At 42.2% G+C, this 25,094-nt stretch overlaps 1 protein-coding gene across 2 annotated transcripts in view; it reads right to left on the bottom strand.

The window, feature by feature from the left end:
* Positions 1-1,254: 1,254 nt before the first annotated feature.
* Positions 1,255-25,094, bottom strand: part of GUF1 (GTP binding elongation factor GUF1) — a 39,094-nt gene continuing 15,254 nt past the window's right edge. For both annotated transcript variants that reach the window (XM_078771376.1, XM_078771377.1), the window contains exons 8-17: positions 21,541-21,744; positions 21,213-21,352; positions 17,347-17,470; positions 15,509-15,641; positions 14,651-14,794; positions 12,623-12,756; positions 9,692-9,793; positions 5,343-5,462; positions 1,933-1,969; positions 1,255-1,568 (exon numbers count right to left, since the gene is read on the bottom strand). In XM_078771376.1, coding sequence (XP_078627502.1) covers positions 1,440-1,568; positions 1,933-1,969; positions 5,343-5,462; positions 9,692-9,793; positions 12,623-12,756; positions 14,651-14,794; positions 15,509-15,641; positions 17,347-17,470; positions 21,213-21,352; positions 21,541-21,744 — 1,267 coding nt within the window. In that variant the 3' untranslated portion in view covers positions 1,255-1,439. The remainder of the gene's footprint in view (positions 1,569-1,932; positions 1,970-5,342; positions 5,463-9,691; positions 9,794-12,622; positions 12,757-14,650; positions 14,795-15,508; positions 15,642-17,346; positions 17,471-21,212; positions 21,353-21,540; positions 21,745-25,094) is intronic.

Here is a 25,094-nt window from a genome sequence, read left to right as displayed (position 1 = left end):
AGGAATTGGAACAACTGGACTAATGTCCCCTCCAGAAGATAGCGTACACTATGATGCAATACCTCAGGATAACATTATTGGGAGTCAAAACTAGACGAAATTCAGGGTTGAGCAAACTGACGGATCAAGCAAATCCTTGTATATTAAACCATAGAAAGGAAAGTGTACATTTGACTCGATCGGTAATTTGTCAATATTAGGAAGTGTAATCAGGTGAGCCATTTTTTCAGATTAAAAAAAAAATCCTGACCTGATTTGGATATCACCTTGAATTTGGGTGGTTCCACAAGACATTTGATGGATTACATTCTCGCATGTTGCAGTGTGCCTAAAAATGTGAAGGTTAAAAAAAACAGTCAGGAGACGACGATGGTTCACGAGCGAGCGGTATTCAATGACAAAGGACGGACTATAACCGAAACAGGCCCAGACAGGCCAGGCCCGGAAATGTCAAAATGAAGGTTACTGACCTTGAAATGAGATAGAAAATAATGTATAATCACTAATCAGTTATGAGGTTAGTTAGCTACACAATAACGAAAATTCGGTGAAAAATGAAATGAAAAAAATAAAATAAAGAAAAATGAAAAAATGGAGCTCCGTGGGGCTCGACACGTGACATTGGCCTGAGCCCCAACCAAATATCGAAACCCCTGTCAGATTCCACAAACTCCCTCGGAGAAGATGTAGCTTGAACTCGATTACCCCCTAAAAAGACATCTTTTTCGGGCGTGGCTCCACTCACAATGGGCGCAATACGCCCACTCTAGGCAGGACACAACTAGATCATGATATCAACCTCCCACCCAAGTTTCATCATGATCGGATGATATCATCGGGTAGTTATGCTGCGGACAGACAGACACACACAGACACACACACAGACAGACGCACACACATGACGAATATAGTGGTCACTTGATAACTCGTGAACCAAAAAGTCAAAGCTATTCGTGAGCAACAAAATGTATTTCTGATGATTAAGTAAAACAAAGCAGGCCAGGATGTCTGCAAGGAAAAGAGGAGCGCAGTGAAAATTCAGTCAGTCAGGTGCATACGTGGAGCATAAAGGATAGGGAAGGTTGAACTCTTACCTTGTTTGGGTACATAATAAATAGATCGCCCCCGATCAGACGAATAGAAAATTGTGAATGTTGAAAAGTATTTGAAAATGTAACCACGTCCTTAAAGGAAAATGCAAAACCATTCTTACATATAACCGAACAATTCAAATATGTCAAAAAGGAGACTGAATGAATAACTTTAAAGTTTATTTTTTCGTTGATGGGTTATTAAATAATCTGTACAAATTTTTATTTTAATCACACAAGGGAATGTACACAAAAACGAAAAACTGAGTATTACAGGATAAAGCTGTACACAAAAACACATTTCTCTTCATAATGTACCTGTCCTTCACTCCGCTCCTTAACCTGCATTTACGTTTTACGCAGCAGGCGGAGAAAAGCCTCTCGAGGCACTTCTACATTTCCTATTCTACGCATACTCCTCTTCCCTTCGGCCTGCCTCTTCAGCAACTTCATTCTCCTCGTCACGTCACCACCGTGCTGCCAAAACACAGTAAAGTATTAGATAAATGGATCCACGAGTGCTGACCAGTGGTCGTAAACAACGCGAAGCAGAGTGGCGATCCCATTACAACTATTTAGAAACTCTGGGGGCCTATATGTACTAATAAAAATCTGTACATCGTGCGATACTTGGAATGGCCTGTTTGGCGTTGCCGTCAGAGCACTTGGCCCTTGATGCTGGCATCCCAGATTCACATCCAATATGCTGTTTTGTTTATCTATCCACCGTCTCCCAACAAGCTTGTAATTCACGTAAAAGTACACCGATGTCCTCGAATGTGTTTGTCCTGCATGTAATAAGGCATGTTTACAAACTCCTCAATAGATGGTAAACACTTACACATTTTGCCAAGACATCCTTCCGATAGGGCTTGATTCTGGGTTAAAATAAAAGAGATTCATTAGAGACATGGCTTTCAGTTAAAACAAACAAGCAAAAAGGCAATTGATCAGTTTGTGCGTGAAACATGAGATAAGGTTGTACCGATACTAATTAAACTAAAAAAATATAGTGTCCCAAAAATATAAATATCATATCAAGGGGAGATGTAGGGAAAAATGGAGACTATTGTCATGGGGCCCACAAGGCTAACCTCAACTCTAGCAGGGAAAATGGCCTCAACATGTCTGTTGTTGTTGTCTGTTGTATTCCAAGAATCTTGCGCAAGGGTAATAATTATCATATATTTGTGTGCAACCAAGAAAAATGGGGTATCAGACGTAGAGTCATGGCCAAAAATATTGGCACCCTTACACTTTTTTCCAATAATGCACCATTTCTCCAGGAAAAATGTTGACATGAAAAAATATTTTGGTATCCACATATGTATTTTATTGGTTTGCAGGGGAACAAAACAAAAAAAGCTGAAAAAACAAAAACAAACAAAGAAATTTGGCCTATGTTGACCTTTTGGCCTATGTTGACCTCAAAATACTTGGTGGTTGAATTCAGTGACCAGATATGTAAGTCCTCTTCAAATTTCAAGTCAATCGGATGAAAACTGAGGATTTTAGAAATTTAACAAAGTTGGTGACCTTTGGCCTATGTTGACCTTTTGACCCTAAAAACAATGGGCTTCTTGCTTTTGACCAACTCTACCATTTGGTGAAGTTTCGTGAAGATCGGTTGAAAATTGTGACCAGTAGGCTGGTGACAAACAAACAAACAGACAGACAGACACAGAACCACAAACGCAACCGACCAATATACTTGAAAAATCTTCGATTTTGCAAGTAATAACCAAGTTATACTTGTACCAAACAACCAGAAAAAAGAAGCTAGTTATACTTATACCGAACAACCAATAAAAGCAACCATGTTATACTTGTACCAAACAACCAGAAGAAAAAAACAAGCAAGTTATACTTATACCAAACAACAAAGAAAAACAACCAAGTTGTACTTGCACCAAACAACCAGAAAAACAACCAAATTATACTTGTACCAAACAACCAATAAAATCAACCAAGTTATACTTGTACTGTTACGGATTCATCACTTCCGTTATTGGGGTTTTCATCCACTGTAAACATTTTTGATTCCATGTACTATTATTGTTGTCGTTTAAGGGAAATAGAGATTACTGTTTTCAAAAGGTATAAAAAGTTAATGTTTTAAATGAAACCAGAACCGGACGACGATGAAGAGGAAGAGGAGGAAGAAAAGGCGGAGCGAGTGAGTCGGACAAGAAGCCGAGCTGCTTCAATGTCCTGAGCGAATGTTGGTGAACGAGGGTCACGAGTGAACTTTGGGTTTCCTGGGAAAGGGATTCCTGCGACAGAGTTGTTATCGCTGTGACAGATAAACCTGCGCGTCAGGTTTTGCGGTTGATTCCGAAGAGAATCATTGGAGGGCCGTTACGTCTCGAGTACGGGCCGTTGGCCATTTTTGCCTCGCACACGATTTCAGATCGCTCCAGGCTTTTCACCTCGCTTCAACCTTTTCACCGCATCCAGACGTTAATCTGGTGTGTGCGTGTAACGTGGAGTTTGAGTGGGAATTTGCGGTTCGCCGTCTGTGAGTCGGTGAACGTCCATACCCGAAGGTTAATTTGCGGTTCGCAGTTTGTGAGCCGTCGAACGTCCATACCCGAAGGTGTGATTTCCCAGTCGCCTCTTGAGGGTACCTTTGCCTATCTTTGGCAGTGTGACTGTCAACCGAACGGGATTCTGGTCTCGATACAACATCGTTCTGACGATCGCTTCAACATCGACTTTGGCTTGATGCCGGGATAGAGACATTGGGAATGTTATTTTCGCTCACTTGGAGCACAGTGAGTTACATTGTACGAAACTGATGGTACCATCATAGGATATTGATTGTACTTGTGATTCATATTATTGTTGTACTGTTATTCTTGTGTGACGGAAGATTGTCATGGGGACCGCAAGGCTAACCCCTGCTCTAGTAGAGAAAATGGCCTTTAAAATGCATGTTGTTGTTGTTGTTGTTGTTATTCTTGTGTGATCTTAATACAATACTTGTTTGTTGGTAACAATTGGTGTGGTTTCACCATTGATCTTTGACATACAGAATAACACATTTTTCTGCTGTGACACCTCTCGAGGCTCGGAGGTACACCGTGACCGGGGTTTGGGGAGGAGCACGTAACAGTACCAAAATCCAAGAAAAACAACCAAGTTATACTTGTACCAAACAACCAAGAAAAACAACCAAAGTTATACTTGCACCAAGCAACCAGAAGAACAACCAAGTTATACTTGTACCAAACAACCAAGAAAAACAACCATGTTATACTTGTATCAAACAACCAAGAAAATAAACCAAGTTTTACTTGTACCAAACAACCAGAAAAAATAACCATGTTATACTTGTACCAAAAACCAAGAAAAACAACCCGGTTATACTTGTACCAAAATCCAAGAAAAACAACAAAGTTATACTTGTACCAAACAAACAAGGAAAACAACCAAGTTATACTTGCACCAAACAAACAAGAAAAACAACCAAGTTATACATGTACCAAACAACCAGAAAAACAACAAAGTTATACTTGTACTAAGCAACCAATAAAAGCAACCAAGTTATACTTATACCAATAATGAACCTTCCTGGTTTTGGTTATAGGTTCAGTGTGATGAACTCTCTGTTTGATGGTATAGTGGGCAATTTAAAATGAAAAACGTTCAGTACACTTAACAAAAGAACCAAGGAGGTTACATAAGAATCTTAGAATTAAATTAGCAATAATGAATGCAACAGCAATGTTAAGAAAGTAAAGTTTGTACAATAAGTAATGTAACGTGCAAGGCACCTCCTGCTCACCTACATACAGGATATGGGCCTGTTGAATGCTAATGTTGAAGACTTAAAGAATGCCCATCCAGTGAACATGGTCTAGTACATACAGTCCTGTACAGCATTATGGTGTCCCCTGCTGCGAGCAAATGGAGCTAGATCTGTACAGTGTACATTCTGTAGCACAAGTATGTGCGTCATTACCCCGCATGCATAGCGCAAAGCGGGTTAAAAGCAATAATAAATATTTTCAGAATAATTAAGTGAAGAAGAAATATTTTCATTTGGAGAATAAAAGTGAGCTCCACAAGTACTGCGCAACTTTTCTAACAACATGGATAGGGCAGAAGGGAAAGCAAAGGGCATTGTCGTGATAAATAGTTACAATTAAGTCCAGAAAGTGTTATACACTCTGTGAATGGAATTTTAAAAAAAACAAGCAAAGATGGTACGTAAAGAAAGAATGAAAGATTTAAGTGCTTTTGCCTTACGTCTCTCGAGCGATAACTTTTCCATGAATAACAGCTTGCACGGCAATCTGGAAAAGCTGTCTTGGGATCACCTCCGTGAGGCGAACACACATGGCTTTCCCCACGTGTCGTGCCTTTTCCCTGCACATCATGCGCACAGCAACAACAGACAAGGCTGACGCCTCACATAATTACGAAGCCTGGTACCAAAATACATACCAAACCAAGGTCCTGCAGACCGTGCGGTTTCAGACCAGGAAAGAAGATCAAAAAGCAATGGGCAAGGGTCCACTCACCCCTAAAAATTATGAAAAATGATCGATACTCAGCATGACCTTCCAAAGACATCTGTAAAACCTGAAGAATGATGGGCTCCGATATTTCACACCTTCATCAGAATAATAATTAAAAAACCTTAAAACGAATTTCCTGCTTCTGAAAGACCCAAATATTCTGTGCAACCACAGCTTTTAGTAAAAACCGGTGTGATTTTAAAATGCTCAATCAAATCAGTACGGCACTCAGTAGAAAGCATAATTCCGCCAGGTGAAGAGTTTACATTTTGTATCCCAGAGTAGTGTTGGTGTTGGAGCCCTGGTGTTGGCTTAGCGGTTAGCATGCCGGCTTGGGATTCTAGGATCCTGGGTTCGAATCCCGGTCGATCGCTGAATTAACGCCAGGGGGGTTGACTCAGCCTGTCATCCTTCCGAGGTCGGCAAATTGAGTACCAGCTTGCTGGGATGAATGATCACGGTGTGTACACCGTATCCCTGCGCATCGTAAGAGCGTGACCAAGGGTTGGCGTCAGGAAGGGCATCCGGCCATAAAAACATTGCCTCAAACAGGGAACCATGATTGTCATGGGGCCCGCAAGGCTAACCCCTGCTCCAGCAGGGAAAATGGCCTTAAAACGATCATTCATTCATTCATTCATTCATTCATCCCAGAGTAGACCAGAAAACCACAATACAGAATCACATTTAATCAAAATCATCCGTCCACAACTTTTTGAGATATCCTGCTAAGTATCGTTTTTGGCCCTATCTCTCAATAGTGAAGAATCACATAAAAATTCCACCAGCCGGATCCGGATCCGGATCTTCAACAAAATTGAATCGATTCTTCCTGTCACACACACGACCTATCCACCAAGTTTCGTCCAAATCCGTCCATAACTTTTTGAGATATCCAGCTATATGTTGGTTTTAAGCCCTATCTCTCAATGGTGAAGAATCACTTAATAAATTAAAGAATTCTTATATCCGAATCCATACTAGGATCTTCACCAAAATCGAATCGATTCTTCCTTTTCAGACACCCAACCCTCCACCAAGTTTCGTCCAAATCTGTCCACAACTTTTTGAGATACCCTGCTATGTATAGTTTTTGGCCCGATCTCCCAATGGTGAAGAATCACTTACAAATTATACGAGCCGGATCCGAATCCGGATCTTCACCAAAATGTAATTACTTCGTCCTTGTCACATACGCTACCTCTCTGCCAAATTTGTCCGAATCCGTCCACAACTTTTTGAGATATGTTGTTCACAAACAAACAGACAGACAAGACAGGGGTGAAAACATAACCTCCATCCACCTTTGGTGGTGGAGCTAAAAATGGGTTAAATATAATAAAACTCGAGTGTTGTCATGATGTGGTTCATCTGTGTTAAACCCGTCTGGGTATAAACTGGTAATAGGCGTCCACAACCATCCTTGACCATGTTGTGGAACGTCGGCCAAGGCCGTCACTTTTTCACCTTTATTAGCCCGTACCTCCGCACCGCAGGAGATGGGTTTTGCAATCTCTTCTGTGTGTACGTCTTTCTGTCCAGGCCATAACTTCTTTACCATTTGAGCTTTTGTTATCAAATTTTCAATGAACACTTATTATGAGAATCCTACTATTGATTTTAAATTGTTCACTGGCTTTAACAGCAATACAATTTTTTATTATGGACCCGAGGCATCATAAAGCTAGATATGTCGAACAAACAGTTTCAAATGGAGCATCTCACGGCCATTAGAGCATTTAAATTGCATCAGATGTGGCAATAGCTGAGAATTGTTGCTCTCATCTTGTCAACTCGATGACAGAAGATGCAGTTTGCATTTTTCCCACTTTTGCCATTTAGAATCTTGTGCGGCACGGGCAACATGTTAGTATAGAGAAAATGATTAAAAATAGGGTAAGATATGAAAGAGCAAAGTTATAGTGACTATAAATAGCCCTTATTAGCCCTGCCTCAGCACTTCAACTATAAATAGCCCTTATTAGCCCTGCCTCAGCACTTCAACTATAAATAGCCCTTATTAGCCCCACCGCAGCACGTCAAGCACGAGACGCCCCGTTTGTTAATCGCTTCTGTGTTTATTTATTTATTTACCATTGTGGTTCAGTGTCTGTCCAGGCCATACCATTTTTTTTAGCAATTGAGCTTTTGTCATAAAACCTTAGACAAACCTTTATAATGAGAATATGGAAAACACAAATTAATAAAATATCCAATTTTGTTTAACTGTCATTTTCATCAAGCTCAGTTCGAGTATAAAGAGGATGCGGACGGGTCTTGCATTTTGAGATGCGTTCCAGTTCTCTTTTAAATTCATTTTCACTGCAAATGCTTGAACGATTGACGCAAAACTTTCAGTATCAGACCAATGCAGAATAATAATAATTAAAAAATTACATGATGACTGGATGGAAAATGTGGCCGGCGTTTCAAACAGTCTGTTTTCTGTAGGCATGGATTACAGGGTGTTTCACGTATCAGGAATGAACAATCGTGCTAGCTTGCGCTGCATTGCAGCACTCATTGAGAAATAAAAGTTTTGATAAATGTAATTTTTTCATGTATAGTGCAGTATTTAAATAGTTTACAGATGGTATAGTGAGTGGAGAAAGGAAAGGAGGGATGGAGACTGTGGAAGAAGCAACAATAAGTTTATACAGAAAGCATAATGGATGTTTTAATTTGCACAGTTTGAACAATGTGCAGGATAACAACAGAACTTCAATAATGGTCTGAAGAGCTTAAAAGTGAAGAAGAAACCCATGTAAAACAAGAGTGAGCATTTAACAATGCAGACACTCTCCGGGCTATATAGATTACAGTAGAATAGTAGAGTATATCTGAGAGCCAGTGTGGACTCATGCACTCACCACCTGACACACAGCATAGTTACAATAACTTTGGTGTGGCTGTAAATACAATATTAAAGGAGATCTGCAAGCAGACTCACATCCTCACTCACTGACACATGACCTATCATCACAATTTAGTGAGCAGGCAGTGGCTGCTGGTTTGCATCATTGCTGAGAGTGTGGCTGTGCTGTTGATGCAGTGCCCCATGGTAGGTTAGAGCAAAAATTTGGAATTTGGCATGATCGGCGATAATTCTCATCCTCTTAACAAATATGTACCATGTGATCTTTAAAGTCCACCATCTGATGCAGACAGATGGGCCACCCAGTTTAATGTCCACCCAAGGGACAGCACACACAATGATGAATCGCCCTACCTGTGAGACACCGGGATGACAGTTTGTAGCTGGGCGGAGATTCTATCCTCGACTAGGCAGCTCAGATTCGGGTGTGCATACCTATAAAAGCAAGCCTGCCAACCCACAGACCGATTATGTGCCAACAAAGCCTCTCGCGTCTCTTATTGAACGAGCATGTTTAACATCGTAGATGTGTCTGCAGACTCGCACACTCACTCACTGCCACACAGACTGATTATAGTAGCGTCCGCCATTGAGGAACAGACGATGCTAATATCATAGATGCGTGTATGGACTTGGAGACGGACTCACTTACAAAAACCTCTCCCGAAGCGACCTCACCAGTCCCTTAAGCTGCTCCACAGCATCATTCCTTAGTCCTCCCCATCCATTGGGACCCGGTTAGGCTAATCAATGAGTTTTAAAATAAGGAGGACAATAAAGGACGGTGCGGTGACAATATTAGGCACAATGAATGTATATTTTTCAATCACCTACAAAATGACCCGCTCATTTGCTGGTTACCACTTAACACTAACATTTACCCCATTTACATTTGAGTGTGTTTAATGTTAATACAGCATTTGAGGTTGCTGAGAGTTCACTTTTTTCGCTAAATAAGAGCATTGTTTAAAACTAGATTTCATAACTGACAAACACCAATAGCTTCAACCTCAATACATATAGGAAAAGTAATTATTTTTGTATTTGGCCTGAGCAGAATGGCAGGTAAACTATTTAAATGTAGGCCGAATTTCAATCCGTTATGTGATGAAGTAATGAGGCATAAAACAAAATTAACCGCTGAGCAGCATAAGCAATGAAGGAACAAGATAATGGGAAATCAAAACTAATGTCACAGCTACCTCTGCACCACCGTCGCCAGCTCTTCCACACCAGTGCCATTGAGCAGGTAATCAACACGCACGAGGTCTGCTACTTGAAAACCAGCATCTTCATAATCAAAACTGGAAACGACAAAGTTTGAAAATGCTACATTATATGCCAAATATTTCTAAAAGGGGTGGTGGCAAGATAGGCACTGAGCAGGTTTGTCAAAAAGGCAGAAATTGGAGGTGGAACCAAATAATAACAAGAGGGAGAATTGCTTTGCAATACATGTCCCCTACCGGTCCCAATATTTTGCATAGGAAAGCCATAACAAATTTTAAAAAATTGATGAAACGTCCTGAAACTCAAATTTGTTCTGTAACTTATCATGATAAAGCCATGTGCCAAGTTTCAGTTGAATACGTTAAAGGGTAAGGGTAAGGGGGAAAAAAAGTCTGGAAAACTCACCCATGTATCATATGTGATTGGTCTAAGTCCAAAAAGGGCATAACACCATGAAAAATTGGTGAAATGCCCCAATACTCAAACTTGTTCTGCAACTTATATTAAAGTCATGTACCAAGTTTCAGTTGAATATGTCAAAGGGTATGCGAAAAAAGTCTGGAAAACCACAGGTGGGACGGATGGACGGACCCTCCAGGTAGGAAACTAATAAAAACTTGCATAGTACATAATGTAAAAATTATTTTTGTGCATTACATAAACTAGCATGAATCCATGTATATATAAAAGGGAAAATAGAACAGTATTGGAAGGCCACTGCATTTGGATATAAACGTTGTTGATGAAGAAGGCACGGGGAATATTCATTCATGTAACATGCTCCATACAGAGCATCGGCTCTGCCGAACCAGTTTTTCTTTCCAGGGTTACAATCCTGAATGGGTCAAATGTGCAGGAATTTGGTATTTTGGTCGATGTTGCGGCGATAACTTGCCTACACTTTGCAAAATACACCGTGGGCTCTTTAATGTCTACTAACTAATGGTGGCAGACTGGACGCCCAGTTTAATGTCCATCGGAGGGACGACGCACATATTGATGCCTCACCTGCCTGTGAAACACAAGGATGACAGTTTATAGCCAGGCCGATATTCAAGCTCAGGCTAGACAACTCATAGGTGAGTGCACACACCTGTAGGCTATCCTGCCAGTGCAGTATTTTTGGTAATGATTTGCAGATATTTCTCATGATCTGCTCACATATGGCTATAGATGTGGCATGAACAAGCGTATGTGTTGATTCTTGCAATGATAGCATCAAATAAAAAATTGTTTCTTGACAGCACAATAGACACACATTGCCATTGCTACAACATTTTAATAAGTAACTGGGAAAATGGAATTGGTAATTAACATGGGAAGGTATTAATTTGGCTGGGAGGATTCCCGAGAGGTAAACACATCGCCTCTAAGCTGTCTACCCTGGATATGAATCTCGACCCAGCTATTTAAACTGTCACCCTGGTGTTTCGCATGCAGGGCACGGCATCAATGTGTGCATCATCCATTGGAAGCACGTCAAACTGGAGGACCATCTGTCAGCACTGGGGGTGTTCGTGGAAGTTAAAGATCCCACGGGTGTATTTTGCAAGGAGTAGGCGAGTTATCACTGGCACCATGATCAAATTACAAATCCCTGTGACAGTGGAACATCAGATTTGGCCAGCTGGTTCCTGAAAGACTAGGTGCAGAAGGTGTAAATAATTGGGGCGCGTAATGAAGAAGAAGAATGGAATCCTAGGTTCTAGTTTGTGTCTTTTTCTTCTTTCCAAAGCAACTGTTACGGATTCGTGACTTCCGTTATTGTGGTTTTCACCCACTGGACATGTTTCTGATATTATATATTATTATTAGTTTCACAAGGTCTATTATTCACGAACGGTTATCAAAAGTTAAAAAGGATAACTGTAAGTGAACAGGAAACCGAGGGAGAAGACAATGAGGTGAAGAGGAAGAAGGAGCGCACCCAAGGAGAGAGGACGGTGACGTCAGCGCTCCGTAACGAGCCAGGTTTACCGACAGCCGCGAGGGGATTTTAAGTTCCTGGAAGGGACATCCGGCGATACGAATATTCGCTGGAGTGGAGAAATCTGCGAAGACAGATTTGGGGCGCTGAGATTCCGCCGAATCCTTGCCTCGTCGCATCAGCTCAAGCCAGAGCCGTCAGCCATTTTTGAACCCCGTGCTTTGGACACCGGTGAACGTTTGCTTCGTGTCATCGTCATCCCCAACATCCTACGATCTGTCGGGGATGAGGGGGTGCGACCGTTTCGTCTCCAATTACGTTGCGGTTTGCTGAGGGAGCGGTGAAGGTGCGCCTCTGGAGGGCGCCGTTGTCCAGTTTGGCGGGAAGAGCACCCTTGCCCACTGTACACGCTTCGGGTATCGACTGGAGAGCGAGATTCTGGCTTCGACCGGATTTCGTCATAGAGACATTGAGGAGTGTCCGATCATTTGCGGGCAGAGCAGTGAGTCACTTGACTTTATATAAGATATATAAGATATATATGGAGTGCACTCTCAATGGCCATTTGCTGTACCGTATTACCTGTGTGTGATTTATAATACAAGTTTGTTCATTTATAATAATTGGTGTGGTTTTACTATTGATTTTCAACACAGGGTAATATATTTTTCTGCCGGGGTTCCTCTCGGGGTTCGGAGGTTACCGAGACCAGGAGATTGTAGAGGACTCCGTAACACAACAAAGAAAAATATTAAGACGTATCTGGGCTTAATAACGTGCGACATATCACATCGGTTTCTTATATTTCCTGGAATAGATGATAAGGACGTCATTTCTGCCTGAACAGTGCGGGGGTTAAGGCCTTGTTTCACAAACAGCAGAATAATCAGCAAAGTGGTATCGGGACTTGAAAAGAGAGAGAAAGAACAAATTTGATGCTCTGCAGTGATAATTCCAAGTAGAAACGGTGAAATACCTGGCATATCCTGAAGAAAGGGACTTCAGTACATCATAGAAATCGGAAATGATTTCGCTGAGAGGTAGAAGGTATTTCAATACAACTCGATTATCATCCATGTTCAGAAATTCCTTCTGTGTTCCACGACAATCCTGTAGAAAAGCAGCAAACTACCATTACACTCTTCCACTCCCCCACTGTATTTCCTTTTGCCTCATAAACAAGCATCACAAGCAAATGTCATTCTTTATGAAAGCATGTTACATAGCCATGAAAGCATGTCCATCAGCGAATGATTCTGATCATGTAAGACTGGAAAGAAAGCAAAACTAGAATGGCACTCGTGACGTCGACAGATATGCCTCCACCCACATTATTACCTCATTATACGTACATATTTGTACCAAGTTTCATTTAAATCCCTTCAGCTGTTCTCATGCATCACATTTTTACCTGACATGACCTCTGACCTTTGGCCTTTGATGCAGAGATCTAATCAGTTCATATTTTCATCATAACATATACTCCTACCAAGTTTGGTGAAAATCCCATCACTAGTTCACAAGTTAGCAAGTAACAGAATTTGTTTTACCAAACGGGACTTCTGACCTTTGACCTCTTGACCCCATAACCTAATCTGTTGAACTTTCCATCATTATACATACTTGCACCAAGTTTGACTTAGATCTCTTCAGCTGTCCTCAAGTTATAAACCTATTAAGGACTCTGAACTTTGGCCTCTTTACCCCAAAAACATATCAGTTCATTTTTGCATCAAAATACATACTTGTACCAACTTTGGTCAAAATCCCATCACTGGTTCACAAGTTATCATGGTAACAGGATTTTTTAAAACTATCATGACCTTTTACCTCGTGACCCCAAAATCTAATCCGTTCATCTTTACCTCATAATACATACCTGCACCAAGCTTGACTTATATCCCTTCAGCTGTTCTCAAGTTATCGCGGTAACGGAAACCTATCACAGACACACAGACAAACGGACGCACGGACGAATGGAAGCACAGACAGACAAAAACAAACAAACAAGCAACAGGCATTTTAAGGCTAATTTCCCTGCAAGAGCGGGGGTCAGCCCCATGACAATCTTCTCCATTTTTCCCTATTTTCTGCATCTCCCCTTGTCAACCCCCTTGCCCGCATTTCTTCTTCGACCATCTTTAGCCAAGTCTTTCTCGGTCTTCCCCGTCCTCTACTGCCTTCTACATTCATTTCCATCACTCTTCTCAACCAGTCACTTTCATCCTTCCTCAACACATGACCAAACCATCTCAAACCGTTTCTCTTCACAGCATCAATCACAGGCTCTATTCCCATCATCTTTCGCAATTCATCATTTGTCTTCCTCTCTCAACGATACTCCGCACATCCACCGAACCATTCGCATTTCCACCCTTTCCAGCCTTCGTTGCTGCTCTACGTTCATTACCCATGTCTCGCTCCCATAAATCATAACACTTCTCACACATGCAGCATACACCTTTCCCTTCAGCTTCAACGACATTCCCCTCCTCGTCAGCATGCCACTCAGTTCCTGAAACTTCTTCCATGCACATCTCACTCTAGCAACCGTTGCCGAGTCTGATCCACCTTCTCCATTCAGCATGTCTCCTAGGTAACAAAATGTTTTCACACCTTCCAGCTTCACGCCGTCTCCAAGATCCAACTCAACATTTCCTCCATCTGCAGCTCCCTCTGTGCACACCTTACACTTGAATGTAGCTGCCACACTGGTTAATGACCCTCTCAAACCACTACATTTTTGATGAACCCACTCAGCGCACAATGTACATTGAATGGAGTTCACTCCGACACCCTTCCTGCACACAGCACACGGCCACTTCCCAGTTCTTTCCACCTCACCACATGCTTTACCACTTGCCATCATCTTCGTTTTTCCGATATTCACCTTCAGACCTTTTGTCTCCATACATTCCTTCATTCCTCCATGGCACAGACAGACAACCCAAAACCATAATGCCTCCAGTGACTTCGTCGGCAGAGGCATAAAAATTGTCCATACCTGGCACACAGTCATAATTTGTTTCATGTGCTCCAATGGCGTGACAATGGTAGCCAAGATCATTGGTTCCAGGTACTCAGATACCTCGACACGGTCAGGAAAACGGGAAGGGCTCAAAATGGATATCTCCTCTTTGCCATATTCCTGTCAGAAGAGAAAAGACTGTGAGGAAGTTCAATAATCAAGACAATTGTTTCCATATTTGGGTGTTCCCATGGCATTTGATGTAGGGAACCCAGTTTCAAATCCCGTATACCATTACCATTTCTGTTTGTTTATTGTTGACCAATATCCTTGTAATTCAGGTAAAAGTTCACTGATATCTACGAATGTCTGTCCTGATAACCATCGAGTTACATGAACTCTTTGGCTGAACCAAATAATTCAATGTGGGACGGGAAAGGAGATTTTAGTAATTCACTTGTCTATTTATTATGTACGTCAAAATGAAATGTATAACTTATTTACTTCAATTAATGTCTTTTACAATACCATACTTTTTGTTTTCCTTTTAAAAAGAAAAGTCATGATATAATTTATAATTATTGACAAAATTTAAATAATCTATGTCAACTGACATATTTGAATCATCACAAAATATTTTTTCGGGTGTTACGTGCATGGGGTTACCGATCAGGGGCCAAGTTTCTTTGACCTGGCAGTCGGAACGAATGTTCATGGTTTGAATAAATTTGTGTTGCCCATGATGATAAGACTGGTGCTTGCCACTTGGACATGGTGTGCTCCGTGCTGTCTGGTGGACACTCCCTTTAACTTTTGTGGCAAACTTCAATGTCTTAGAAGTTTAATTCGTTTCCTACAAACATACACTCATATACGCAAACACTGTTCTGATACCTTGATAAGCTTTTGGGAACGGAGACGTGCCCGGAACGTTACGGAGGGCGCTGTTCGGATCACCGAAGCTTGATACTCCTGTTCCAGTCGTTGGTAAAACACATCCATGTGCAGGAGACCTAGAAAACCAAGTCTGAATAAGAGAGAAGGTATTTGATCATTGTCATCAATCTCTGCACTGCCACACCATTTACAAATGCTGCTGCAACATTGAAATACAATACCATTTGGCTGGTTAAGATTAATTAGCAGTTTGTCTTTATAAAGAGCTCAGATACCTTGTAATATTTAGTTCAATCAGGTGGCGCCATACGATCCACATTTACTTGGAGAACTGGGGTCCTCCCCCTACCCTGGATCACAGGGACCATTAATTAGTTTTTTAACAACTGAAAAACTTCCCATGCACAATCCGAGTACAATGAACTCATTCCGTCCAGCAGTTTAGGAGTGCATAGTGCAAATGTCTTAGACACATTCAGGAGTTACAGTATATGGATATTATGAGCATCAACAAATTACTGAATGCCTCTGCTCATGACTCTTATTAATGCAGTTTAGTTTGGTTGAGAGGAAACCATGCTCATCATTTATAAATCTTTAATTTACATTGATTAGAATCTTCAAAACAAACCTGTGATCACCACAACTCAAAGTAAACTAAACATGAGCAGCTAATCCATCACATTTACCAATCAAATATAATGGATGACTCTGTCAGGTGTTCCTCCTCCTCATAATCATCATCATCATCATCATCATCATCATCATCAGGTGTTCCTTTCTACACATCCGTTAAGCTAAAAACCAACTTCTCATACTACAGAATACAGATCTATCAGCATTAATTGTTAGCAATCAACATACACACAATGTTGATGGCTAACAATACACAGCTAAAAACAAAATGTATGACATTTCAATATAAGATAGCCATAGAATTGTGTTTCTGCATAAAGAAGGAAGAACTGAGTGAAATAGCTCGCATCATTCTATTTTCAAGGTTTATCATCATTCTATTTTCATTTCATTCATTCATCATTCTATTTTTAAGCCTGGTGTTGGCTTAGCGGTTAGGGTGCTGGCTTGGGATCCTAGGATCCTGGGTTCGAATCCCGGTCGATCGCTGAATTAATGCCAGGAGGGTTGACTCAGCCTGTCATCCTTCCGAGGTCGGCAAATTGAGTACCAGCTTGCTGGGATGAATGATCACGGTGTGTACCCCGGTTTAGAATAGGTACACCGTATCCCTGCGCATCGTAAGAGCGTGACCAAGGGTTGGCGTCAGGAAGGGCATCCGGCCATAAAAAGTGCCTCAAAACAGGGAACCATGATTGTCATGGGGCCCGCAAGGCTAACCTCTGCTCTAGCGGGGAAAATGGCCTTAAAACGATCATTCATTCATATTCATTCTATTTTCAAGGTGTGGTATCCGAAGCACAATGCGCAAGTACCGTACAGAGAAACATCACCTGTAATTGACAAACCCAGGACTGCAAGATCGAAAAAGCTGTCTAACAAGGATGAGCAATGCTTGAAGATACAAGCAATATCCGAAAGGAAGTGAAATAAGACGAGCGTTGAATTGACAACAGAATTGCTGCTGCAAGCAGTTTGTCTTTATAAAGAGCTCAGATACCTTGTAATATTTACTTCCATCAGGTGGCGCCATACGATCCACATTTACTTGGAGAACTGGGGTCCTCCCCCTACCTTCCACGAGAGATTAAAATATCGAGATTTATTCGAGTTAAAATATCGAGTTATCGAGATTAAAATATCACATGCATGTAGCAGCTTCAAAATGAACGGAGACAAATGCATAAAGGTGTTCCCACCTCCAGCCAGCACCCAGCACAATACTGGTCTCTGGTATCAACGTCACGCTGGGGTCGTTGAGCATCAGTTTCTCCAAGGCTTTCCGCAACATGACATATTCCGATTGGTCTATTGGAAACATCCCTAGGCACACAAACACAACTCCACTTTGTATATATACACACAAGGATATATAAGAAATTTTGATACAGGAGGAGGATATTTGGCTCATCATGCCTGTACCACATAAACACCAGATTAGTTCAACCAATCAGATTATCAGAAAGTATTGGTACAGGTAAAAAGACATACATCATCAGGGTTAGTTTTCTTTCTACTATATATACACCATATTTACACGAGGCAAAGGCACCCCAAAATGCCAGGCATATGCCATTTTTTCTTCAGAAAAAATAAAATAAAATAAGATCCTTTATTTACGCACGGGGAACATTTATTGAAAGTTCACACAAAGTACAACTGTGAACCTCTTTGTATTCCACTCTCATTAATTTTGTACAAAACATCATGCCTTAGAATGGTGTTAATATGGTATATATACATATATGTAGGTGTATTTAAGTATGTATGTATGTATATATGTATGTGTGTATGTATGTATGTGCGTACAACACTGGTCAAGTTTTAGAACACCTCAATTTTTCCAGTTTTTATTGAAATTTATGCAGTTTAATGTCTCAATGTACTCTGAAACTAAGCATCGGACAAATAAACAATTGGAGATAAAAAAGAAATCATAGAATCATTTTGTTTAACAAACTTTAATTTAAATTTTTGACTCAGCAAAGTAGCCACCTTTTGCAGATATAACCGCCGAACACACTCGTGGCATTCTTTCTACAATGGAAATCAAATATTGTTCGGGAAGTTCTTCCCAACACTGTTGCAGACGTTCCCACAAATGTGTTGCACTTGTAGGTTGCTTTGCTTTCACCCTTCTGTCCAGTTCATCCCAAACCAGCTCGATGGGGTTTAAGTCTGGAGACTGTGCTGGCCATTCCATGATTTGAAGCCTACCGTCTTGTTCTTTTTAGACCAGGAGCCCAGAAGGTTTATTCAAGTGAAAAGCGCCGAAGCAACTGACCACGTGGGTTGAAAGGGTTCTTCCCCCACATCACAAAAATGCATTGCTGCCGGGTCAGGGCCGGTGCCTTCCCGCCCAAATCGCGCAAAATAGGGACGCCATTACCGAAAATCCTATTTTCATCAATATCTGGAAAACTATACATGGCAGTATCACAAATCTGGTGTCTACACCCATGTTTTCATGGTCAATCATTATAAAAATGCATTTATCCTTAGCCAGGGTTGTGTCTTTACCACCCAAAAGCACCCAAAGTGCCCAAAGTAAGGAAACCATTGCTGAAAATCCTATTTCCCTCAATATCTGGACAACTATACATGGGAGTATCACAAATCTGCTGTCTGCTGGCCATTCCATGATTTGAAGCCTACCGTCTTGTTCTTTTCCTCGAAGGTAGTTTTGACATAGCCTGGAGGTGTGTTTAGGGTCATTATCTTGCTGTAGGATGAACCCCTGACCAACTAGGCGTATACCAGAGGGTATTGCATGGCGCTGAAAAATGCTGTGGTAGCCCTTTTGGTTCAGGGTGCCAGTCACTCTGTGCAAGTCGCCGACTCTGGATCCAGCAAAAGAGCCCCAGACCATCACCTTTCCTCCTCCATGTTTGACAGTTGGTGTCACACACTGAGGAACCATCCTTTCGCCTACTCGACGGTGTACAAAAACCCTGCGTGATGAACCAAAGATTTCAAATTTTGATTCATCGGTCCATCAGACCTTCTTCCAGTCTTCAGTAGTCCACTGGTGGTGCTTCATGGCCCAGGCAAGCCTCTTTTTCTTATTTTGCCATCTTAGCAATGGCTTTCTAACTGCCACTCGACCTGTCAAACCTGCAGCTCGAAGTCTTCTCTTCACAGTTGAAACTGAGACTTGCTTACTTCGACCAGTGTTAAGCTGTGCTTGAAGCTGTTGTCCTGTGAGCCGCCTATCACGCAAGCTGTTGACTCTCAGAAACTTGGCTTCTGATTCTGTTGTGGCTTTGGGTCTGCCAGACCTCTTCCTGTCAGAGTTTCCTCCAGTTTCCAATATACTACTTCCTGCAGTGCAATATTGTCCAAATAATGCTTCAGAGGGTGTAATAACAGTCTGTTCCAATACTGCTTTTATACAGACAGGCGGTTTGTAATCAAGTAATCAGCAGAGGTTGGGACACCTGTAGGAATATTGTTTGCATCAACTTTCAAGGCTTAATTTACTTACATTGCTGCAGAACAGCTGTAAGTTGTTAATCCATTACTTGTTCCCTGAAGAAGGCCTTTTTCTACAATATAACTGTGCAATTTACATTATTTTCCCATTTTTGCAAACCTAAACTTTTTTTTTTACCTCGAGCAGTTTACTGCTTACCTTTGTACCATTTTAGGTTATTCACTGGACTTGAATTGCTTAAATTTGAATAAAAACTGGAAAAATTTAGGTGTTCTAAAACTTTTGACCGGAAGTGTATGTGTGTATGTATGTATGTGTGTTTGCATGTATGCATGTATATGTGTGTATGTGTGTACTGTGTATATATGCATAGCAGGTGTTTCAATAGACTTGGTTCTGTTTTGGATAGTCTTGATTGAACATTATTCATTGTAATTGTTTTTTTTTTCAGGTAATGTTCTCGGAAGTAGGGAAATCATATCCACCAAGTTTCATTCGTCCAGGGTAAATATGTCATACACAGCACAACAACTAAGTAACACGGTAGAATGGTACCTTGAGACGAAGTCTGTGATCGAGACTCAGCGGCTTTATTACAAACATTTCAAAGCGCGAGACCCACTCAGCAAGAACTGCACTCTTAACAATGTTCTATTTACACTAGAGTTAAGTTGATGGCATGCCATCACAAATCCCCACGCTTCCCACCCCAAAGTAAAGTTGAAAGAGGGGCAAAAAGCTCCAACAGGAACCATGACCCAATATCAAATTTTGAGTTTAAAAAATCTTCTATTTTGAGCCTAAATCCACATCTTGAAAAAAATGAAAGTTCCCTCACACCCCAGAGTTGGAAAAAGGCCTTTAAAAATCATCAAACCGTCTTCCCCCAAAGCTTCAACCTCCTCCCCAAAGATCAAAATCCTTTCCAACCACAACTCTGCTCTGCCTTCCTCACCCTCATAAAAGTGAATGGGTATTCCCGCACCAAAATAGCAGAATATTAACGCTTTCCTCTCCCGTATCATGCTATCACCGACTTCACAGAAGCTGCGATCAAAACAGCTCCTACATATCATGGCCCGTCACGGTCGCCTGTCCAATCACAATCCTGTGAGCTATACGGAAACCCCGTGGAATTGCAGCTATCAAGAGACCATGAGACCCGAAACAAATTATCTTCTTCCTGATGCCTATATCCACATCGTTAAAAGTAAATAATGAGGAAGGTTTTCTTTCACAATGTTGAGAGATTCCTAGAAGTCCTTAGACAAAGACATGGGTTTTATGATCATTGGTCGAGTCGTTTAAGAGAAAATAGTTGGAAATAATAGCAAGGACTTGCGTAACCTCACGGTGAAAGCCCTGCTTGAGAGAATGCCATATAGCTATTTGGGCAGTGTCTAGACAACAGACCGCTGCCTCGATCGCTGACGTCTATCTTCACAAGGCCCGTGACAACTTGTATGTATGTTGTCAACGTGTATAAATTTATTTTCCGGATACATACCCAAGATCCATCCACATCAAACAGTGGGTAAATGGAAAAGAATGGCTGTACATTACATGTGGAAATGTGAGTAAACGAAACCAGCAAAAAAAAAACAAAAAAAAACTTGATCTCCAAGTATGTACCTGCAAACACCAGAGGTTTGGCCGGTTTGAAACCAGGAAGAGGATCAACAGGCTGCCCATACGAGTATATCGTGTCTCCAATCTGTGCTTCCTGAGCGGTTTTCATGCCTGCAACCATGTAGCCCACTTGGCCAGCGTACCTGGGGAAATCAGGCATATCCGCTTAATGCAGTATTCTATTCTGGGTTGATGATCTTTATTAATATCTTGCTAGCATGGAAAAATCAAGGAAATGTTTTGGTTATTTGATCATTCTCTAATATCCCCTTTCTTTTGCAATGGTATGTATTCAAAACAAAGGCCAAATGCTTAATGTTTTGAGACTCACAAGCAGAGTTGAGGATGTTCCTGAGGCCGAAGGAGGCCAACTTCTAGGACTTCATAATCTCGGCCACTGTGGGCAGCAACAATTCTGCTGCCACGGGCCAACTGGCCTGACTCTAGGGCCAGCAAAGCAACCACGCCTCGGTACGGCTCGAAAGCCGAGTCGAAGAGCAGAGCGCAAAGAGGCTTGTCCCGCTGACCTTGGGGCCTATTGAACAACATTAAAAAGGGGGAAAAGAAGACAAACAGTTGTTACTTCTGCAGTATGTGCACATTGATATTGAGGGTGGAAAATAGAGTCGTGGTCAAAAATATTGGCATCCTTGCACTTTCTTCAAATAATGCACCATTTATTCCACAAAATAGTTGAAATAAAAAAATCTTTTGGTATCCACAGATGTATTTATTTGGTTTGCAGGAGAACAAAACCAAAAAATCTGAAAAGATTAGTAAATCTTAGCTTATTCCACACAGAAATCTTAAAATGGCCTTCCACAAAGAAATAAAATATTATTGGCACCTTTTCGAAGTTGTTATAAATAATTAGATTTCAAACAGGTAATTCTCCTTCACTTTGGAATTTAACTCACCTATGGTGAGTTGCAGGTGCCTGCAATATAAAAATCACTCATTCAACCAGTTTGAATGGAGAAAAGGAGTCATTCTGCTGTTTTTTTGTCACTGTGTGTACCACAATGAGCATGGAGAAAAGAAAGAAAAGTCGAGAATTGTCTGAGGAGGTCAGACACAAGATTGTAGCCAAGCATGGACAATCTCAAGGCTACAAGTCCATCTCCAGAGACCTTGATGTTCCCGTGTCCACCGTATGCAATGTTATCAGGAAGTTTAAGGCTCATGGCACTGTAGCCAACCTCCCTGGACGTGGTCGCAAGAAAAAAACCTGATCGAAGATTGCAGTGAAGGATTGTTCGAATGGTGGAGAAAGCACCTCGATCAACTGCCAAACAGATTCAAGCTGTCCTTCAGACACAAGTACGACAGTTTCAACTCGCACCATCCGTCGCCAACTCAATGAAAGGGGTACTTTGGTAGGAGACCCAGGAGGACCCCTCTGCTGAGAAAACCCAACTGGAGTTTTCCAAAAAACACCTGAACAAGCCAAAATCCTTCTGGGAGAATATCCTGTGGACAGATGAGACCAAATTAGAGTTTTTTTGGGAAAGCACATCATCTCTATGTTTACAGAAAACAAAATGAAGCCTTCTAAGAAAAGAACACCTTCCCTATAGTCAAACATAGAGGAGGTTCAGTGATGTTTTGGGGTTGCTGTGCTGCCTCTAGCACTGGGTGCCTTGAATGTGGGCATGGCATCATGAAATGAGGAGATTACCAAGGCATTTTGGAGCGCAATGTTCAACCCAGTGTCAGAAAGCTGGGTCTTCGTCGAAGGTCATCGGTCTTGCAGCAGGCCAATGACCCCCAACATACTTGAAAAAGCACCCAGGAGTGGTTCAAGACAAAACGCTGGAATGTTCTGAAGTGGCCAGCAATGAGTCCACATGTAAATCCCATTGAACACCTGTGGGGAGATCAGAAAACAGCAGTTGAGAGAAGGCACCCTTCAAATCTGGGAAAACTGGAGCAGATTGCACAAGAAGAGTGGGACAAACTGCCAGGAGAGAGGTGTAGGAATCTCATTCATGGCTACAGGAAGTGCTTGACTGCACTTATTTTGTCCAACGTTTGTGCTACCAAATATTAAATCTGGGGTGTCAATAATTTTGTCAATGCCATTTCTTTTTATTTTCTGATTTAAAAGGATATACATGTATTAAGTTCTGAGTCAAAAACAAAGGTTCTGTAATATTAACAGTGAAACAAAGAATTGTGGAGACCAAATACCTTTATCAATTTCAACTTATTTTTAGAGAAAACTAGCAGAAGTACCCGGCATTGCCGGGCGGGGGAGGGGAGGGTAGGGGAGGGGAGGGGGGAGGGGAGGGGAGGGAAACGGGGTGGAGGGGGGAAGAGGGGGGGAGGGGAGAAGAGGGGGAGGGAGAGAGGTGGAGAAGAGGGGGAGGGGGAGAGGGGAGAAGAGGGGGGATGGGGAGGGGGAGGGTGAGGGATGGGAGGGGGAGGGGGTGGGAGGGATGGGAGGGGGAGGGGGGAGGGGGAGGGGTAAGGTGGAGGGGGGAGGGAGGGGGAGGACGGAGGGGGAAGGGAGGGGGAGGACGGACGGGGGAGGGGGAAGGGGGAGGGAAGGGGAGGGCCAGTCAACAATGACGTCGCAGTTCTCATGGTCGGAGAGCAGCACAACAATCGCGACATCGTCCTGCATCTTCGCAAGAGCCACGAAGAGGATTTTGGAGACTCACCGATCCTGTGACCCACGCCCTCCAGTACCGGCGTTGCCGGGCGGGGGAAGGGAGACACGTACATTCCCAACCCGTACATTCGCCCTCTCGACTCAAGCTCGTATTCGATTCGTATTCGAAATCGAAAGGGGAAAGGGGAAATCCTTCGTATTCGAATTCGTAAACACGAAATATGAATTAAAATTTAATTCATATCGCACAAAATCGACACAAAACACGACGCATAAAGGTGAAAAAACGCAATCGCTTTTCGCCCTGAATTATGTGCAAACGTGTGACGGGATGGAACATCACGTGATCGCTCTGAGCGATCGATTGCAACTCTGCGTCCGGTCGTGAGCGTGGCCAATGTGGCCTCATGCTCCCAGGTGATTGGCTAACTCAAGCTCAAGAAAGCCATAATGCGCTACGTTATGGCAAAAAATATGGATCTAAAGATGAAAGGGAAAAAAATCTATGTGGTGTGAATGGCAATGTTCGTCGCTGAAATGTGAAAAAAGGCAATTGCTTTTCGCTCTGAAATACGTGCGAACGCGTAACTGAGTTAATGGCGGCAAGGAACCGGTTCCGGATTCCGCTCCAACCACAGAACTGAAACTGCTGTCCTCAAAATCACCAACGACCTTCTCCTCTCCTCTGACGCTGGCAACCTCAACATTCTCGTCCTCCTCGACCTCAGCGCTGCCTTTGACACCATCGATCACACCATCCTCCTCACCCGACTTGAATCCACCTTTAGCATTACCGGCACTGCCCTCTCTTGGATTAAATCATACCTCTCTGACAGATCTTGGAGATCTTGGAGATCTTGGAGATCCAACTGTTGAGTTGGATCTTGGAGACGGCGTGAAGCTGGAAGGTGTGAAAACATTTTGCTACCTCGGAGACATGCTGAATGGAGAAGGTGGATCAGACTCGGCAACGGTTGCTCGAGTGAGATGTGCATGGAAGAAGTTTCGGGAACTGAGTGGCGTGCTGATGAGGAGGAGAGTGTCGCTGAAGCTGAAGGGAAAGGTGTATGCTGCATGTGTGAGAAGTGTTATGATTTATGGGAGCGAGACATGGGTAATGAACGTAGAGCAGCAACGAAGGCTGGAAAGGGTGGAAATGCGAATGGTTCGATGGATGTGCGGAGTATCGTTGAGAGAGAGGAAGACAAATGATGAATTGCGAAAGATGATGGGAATATTGCCTGTGATTGATGCTGTGAAGAGGAACAGGT

This window comes from Myxine glutinosa, chromosome 2 (assembly GCF_964187855.1).
Source record: "Myxine glutinosa chromosome 2, kmMyxGlut1.1, whole genome shotgun sequence".
Taxonomy (NCBI): domain Eukaryota; kingdom Metazoa; phylum Chordata; class Myxini; order Myxiniformes; family Myxinidae; genus Myxine; species Myxine glutinosa.
Note: the sequence above shows the minus strand (reverse complement) of the source record. Positions and strands in the feature narration are given on the sequence as shown.